This window comes from Chenopodium album, chromosome 1, assembly GCF_948465745.1.
Source record: "Chenopodium album chromosome 1, dcCheAlbu1.1, whole genome shotgun sequence".
Taxonomy (NCBI): Eukaryota; Viridiplantae; Streptophyta; class Magnoliopsida; order Caryophyllales; family Amaranthaceae; genus Chenopodium; species Chenopodium album.
The window spans coordinates 45,901,021-45,905,967 of NC_137834.1; the positions used below are offsets into that span (position 1 = coordinate 45,901,021).

Below are 4,947 nucleotides of genomic sequence, written 5' to 3' on the forward strand. Positions count from 1 at the left end.
CATTTTCTTCCAAACCATACAACTTCACTACTTCACACCACCTTTTTTGGAATTCATCTATTGTGAAGCTGTCGTATATCACATTCTTCAAAGGATTCTTTAAATCGTTATACCTAGAAATAAGGTCAGAATGTTTTCTATTACTCCACAGCTTATAATGCACATGTAATTAACTAAGGAAAAACAACTCAAAACCTAATCCAAATCAGTTAAACAGAATTTTATAAAGCAACACAACCTAATCCAAATCATCAAAATTCCATTTACAACACAAGAAACATTTAACTCTTTAGCCTATCACAGAAATTACTTACTTGGCACACTTCCCAAGTTTCTCAGGAAATTTCCTCAGTATATGCCATATACACCATCGATGTTGGGTGTTGGGCATAACTTCGGTGAGTGGCTTCCTCATTGCAGCTGCTTGATCAGTTAAAAATAGCTGCGGGAGCTTTGTTGCCCATACAAGTCAACCATTGTCGAAAAATCCAAGCAAAAGTGTCACAGTCTTAGAGCACATCCTAACAACAGAGAATGACCATGTTGATTCACTCCAACAAAGTTAATAAATGGGAGATCGTACTCATTTGTGAGATAGGTCGCATCAAAACAGACAACATCTCCAAAATCTTCATACGCTATTATACTCCTAGCATCAACCCAAAGTACATCCTTCAACCGACCTTCTTCATCCAACCTATGAGCATGGAAGAATTTCGGATTGTCAGCCTGCATGTAGTCAAAAAACGCCATCATCGCTTTTGCATCTCCACCCACCATCTTCGACCGTTTATCCTTATAAACCTCATGTTGCATATCCTTAACATTAGGCAAATTTCCATTCTCCGTGCTGATACATCCACGAATTTGACTCACCGGTACTCCAACCTCATAATAATTAATCAATTTCCTACGAACTGACGGCGTCATCTTCTTCATACGATATTCTTTAACTAACTTAGCCAGAACGGGGTCCAAGGCATGAGTATGCTCCAACTCCACCGCTATCAAAACCCAAAGCCCTTCACGATTAACACTGCCATAAATCCTAGCTTGGCAATAACATTTTTTCGACTTCCTTCTGCCCCTAGCAAGCTCATCCTCTAAGATGTCACCATTCTCATTAGCAACACATCCGCCAATTTCCATTAACTTTGCCCTTTTCTTTGCGTCACGCTTTGCCCTCATATTTGGGGCACCCCAACATTCACACTTCCAGGTCATTCCCCTTCTCTTTTTCTTAATCGTGAATGCACTTTGAACCCTGCAAACTCCAAAGCCACATTGCTCTGCGTATAATTTATAGTATTCCTCTATTTCCTTCCAGCCATTGAACCCCATTCCAACTTTTGGAGGTTCAACAGAGGTCATCACAGACTTTGTGGAAACAGTTTCAGGGCTCTCTATGGTCTGAATTGGCCCAATTGGGGAAGAGGTCTCCCCCTCTATTTCTGTAAGGGAAATGTTGTCCAGCTTGTCTGTATTATGGCCTATTTCAATCAATGCCCCTAACTCATCCATCTCTGACCTTCTTCCTAAATTACTACTAACACCACAGTTCATTGTGAAGACACCAGTAGAAATCCACCCAACATCAGCCAAAACAGTAGAAATCCAAAAAAAAGATTAGGTCATCATACACACATCAACTCAATCAAAACAACTATATAATTAAACAGGTTCGCAATCAAAATTCAAAGGAAAATTTAGAAACCCTGCATTTAATTAATGTGATTCAAAACAAGACTATCAGAACATTGCCTAACTCCAACACACTACATAACAATAGTGTGGCTAAATATATAATACAATTAGGTTCACTAATTAGGTTGGTTCACAATTTCACCAATTTAAACAGATGTATAACAACATGAACACCAATTTCACCATATTACAGAAACAATTTCACCAATTTACATCAAAGAATACACAAATCAAGCAGTCAAAAAAGCATCAATTACACCTACATAAACACCGATTAAACCTACATTATCACAAATTTCACCATATTAAAGCATCAATTTCGCCAATTTTTATACAAATCAATCTCAAAACAAGCAAAATGCAAGTAACTGAAATGAAACAATTAAAAGCTTAGTATAGTTTGACATAACCTTCGAAGCAACCATTTAAAGGAACTGGTGATCCATGGCGCAAATGAATCGAGGAGATGCGACAAGAGGGGGAGCAAAAATCGAGGAGATGCGACAAGAGGGGGAGCAAAAATTGGGACGACGGTGGAGAGAGAATGAAGAGGATGAGCAAACAGTTGGGTAGGGGGGAACTGACGCCGTTAGTTCACCTCAAACCCTAACATTTATTTACAAAAATAATAAAATAATCACAAATCCCACGTGGCAGGTGAGATTTGTGAAATGTAAAAATCACCGAGATTAACTTGGCAGTACTCTAAAAATAAAAATAAAAAATTGAATCGCACTCAAGTCTCAACAGTTCTCTCCACAAACCAGGCTCATCTCCCTCCCTCTTTCCTTCTCAGTTTCCATTGAAGCGCATCGCTCCTACCTTGCCCGTGCCGAGACAAATGTCCTCCATTGAAGCAGCTTTTAAGGTAAGATTTTTCTTTCCTTTTCTCATCATCCGATTTCAATTTAATTAACAATTTAGGGTTTTATCTTATTCTCAGTACACTCAATTTAGGCTTCCATAAACTCCACGGCTTCCTCCATTTCACGGCTTTAAACAAGTCTTGTATTCAATTTCTGCGATTAATAAAGTAGAATTCGAATGAAATTTCCTCATGATAAAAAATAACCAGCCTTAATTCGAGCAAAATCGAAAAATGTCGGGCCTGATTCTGAGCCAATTTTACGGTTTTTCATGCAGTAATTCAAGCAACAGCAAATTCAAATAATTTTGAACCAAAAATCAGAACTTCGAGGTTAATGTTTCCGGGTTAAATAGCTTTGCTTTATTTTTTGGCTTTTGGTCTAATTTTTCATGTTGAATGCTTTGATTTCTTGGATTTAATGTGTTCTGACCTTTGTTTGATTATAATGTGTTCTGAAACAAAATAAATTGTGGGTGAAAAGTAAATATATATTGAGAGTCACAGTTATCCTTGCCGACTGATGAATCGAGAGTTAAACCAACTCATTTAAATGCATTCTTTTTTATGAGGAACAAGTTGATTTAGAGGAGATGTGAACTAATGAGTATTAATAAGAAAAGGAACTTGATTTTGTTGCTGTAAAATTATGTGCTTAATTTAATGTTTGAATGAAATTTGGTGGATGCAACTATGTAATTGGAGCTTTTTTCCAAAAATATTATGAGCTTAATTTGATGATTGAATCAAATTTGGATGCTAATATGTTTTAGAACCCTTTAAAGTTAAGATTTGGGTTAAGGGTGAGTGCCCCCCTGCCCTTTTAAAATGTTGTTTAACTTGCATTAACCGGGATATTGTTTGTGTCATTAGTATATTAGCCTTCTCAAAGTCAGCAGTTGGGTAATGAGGTATATGGACTGAGATGGTTGTACAGCTTGCTGTTGCTGCATTTGTGAAGGATGAAGCATTTGTGAAGAGTAGAAAGAGATGTTGTAAAATAAAATTGTTTGTGGATAGGATCCGTTATAAGGAGGCGCTGCTCCAACATGTGCAGGAATTGGGAAAGGATACGGCTTATTCCCTAGAATCGCCATAAACTGAGCCTTAATCCCACCTATGTTTGGGTAACTAAAGCTCATTGCAGGCCCAACATTCGAATTAACTGGAGGAGCAGCACCCATAGGAGATGAATTAGTGAAGAATTGATTAAATAACAGAAAACTTGCCATCATATTACTGGGAGCACTAAGGGGCAATGCAGGCTGAAGCATATACTACCTCTCTTTGTAAGTTAATGAGTTAATCCTTTATAGTTAATCTAACTAATTTTCTAACAACCTAACTTTCTATCAGTGCTGTAATCAACCTATTTATTAATCTTGCTCATGGAATGTCTATGTTGATTGGTCACAAGGATCATTTTCTTTGTGCCTACTTGTGCTAAGATTGCCTATGAAAATAAAACTGATATGTGTGCTTCTGGTTCTGGTTATGTTGCTATTCTTCTTTATAATCTGTTCATAAAGAATCATGGTTCGTTGATGTGGATGTCCTATGGGTGTATTTCTGATGGTACGAGTGATAAATATGTATAATATGTTTGATAGTTTTAAGCTTATGTTGGTTAAGAACTATGTTAGAACCTTAGTCCAATATTTATGGGATGGTTATGAGCACATTGCTTCTGGTGTTAAATTTTCTTGATGTAGCACTAGCAAGAATCTCACTGCAACTTTTGTAAACGGGTTTATGGCCAGTTAGGCCTCTAACATATATTTTTGTTGTGTGTTAAAAAAAGGGACTATAGCAGCCATTGTGACTCCATAACACCTTGTTTTGATTCTTCTGAATAGGAACTTTCTGTTTCAATGAGGCTTTCTACCACATATCTAATGTCCAGTGTTCAAAAGGGAAATCCATAGTATATGCTTTCAAGTTAGTAATGAATCAAAGAAAAAAAAAATTCTTCTGTTTTTTTAGGGTGAGATTTTAGATAGGGTGTGTAGTTTGCTAGTCGGTGAAGGTGATAAAATATCGATGGTTGTTCCTTGTGGTTGTGCTCATTGGACCACATACATCAGTGTGTTTTAGGCCTAATAATTCACCTGCTTTTTTTCCTAACTTGGAGAATTGTTGTTTTATCATCTTACCTAATATACTCCTTCGCAGTTTTCAAATAATTGTAAATCAAATGAGTCAATAATACCTTCTTGTAGTAGTCTCTTGATGCGTTTGTTGAATGTGGCCAAGATGACAAAGCCATAAGTACGTATGTCTCATTTGATTCAACAATCATAGATTTCTTTGGTGGTATTATAAACCTTATAAACTCGTTTGTCTAAATAAGCATCTAGATAAACGTATAATGCCATAAA

At 36.7% G+C, this 4,947-nt stretch overlaps 1 protein-coding gene and 1 long non-coding RNA gene across 2 annotated transcripts; one reads left to right on the forward strand and one right to left on the reverse strand.

Moving 5' to 3' along the window:
- Positions 1–501: 501 nt before the first annotated feature.
- On the reverse strand, positions 502–1,563 carry LOC145632079 (protein FAR1-RELATED SEQUENCE 8-like). The gene has a single exon (XM_081684357.1). It carries the CDS (start codon positions 1,561–1,563, stop codon positions 502–504), a length of 1,062 nt encoding a protein of 353 aa, XP_081540483.1.
- Positions 1,564–2,434: 871 nt separating this feature from the next.
- On the forward strand, positions 2,435–4,312 carry LOC145583939 (uncharacterized). Its single transcript, XR_014100323.1, has 3 exons — positions 2,435–2,572; positions 2,848–2,902; positions 3,443–4,312. It is a non-coding gene; the product is annotated as an uncharacterized LOC145583939 (long non-coding RNA).
- The last annotated feature ends 635 nt before the right edge of the window (positions 4,313–4,947 follow it).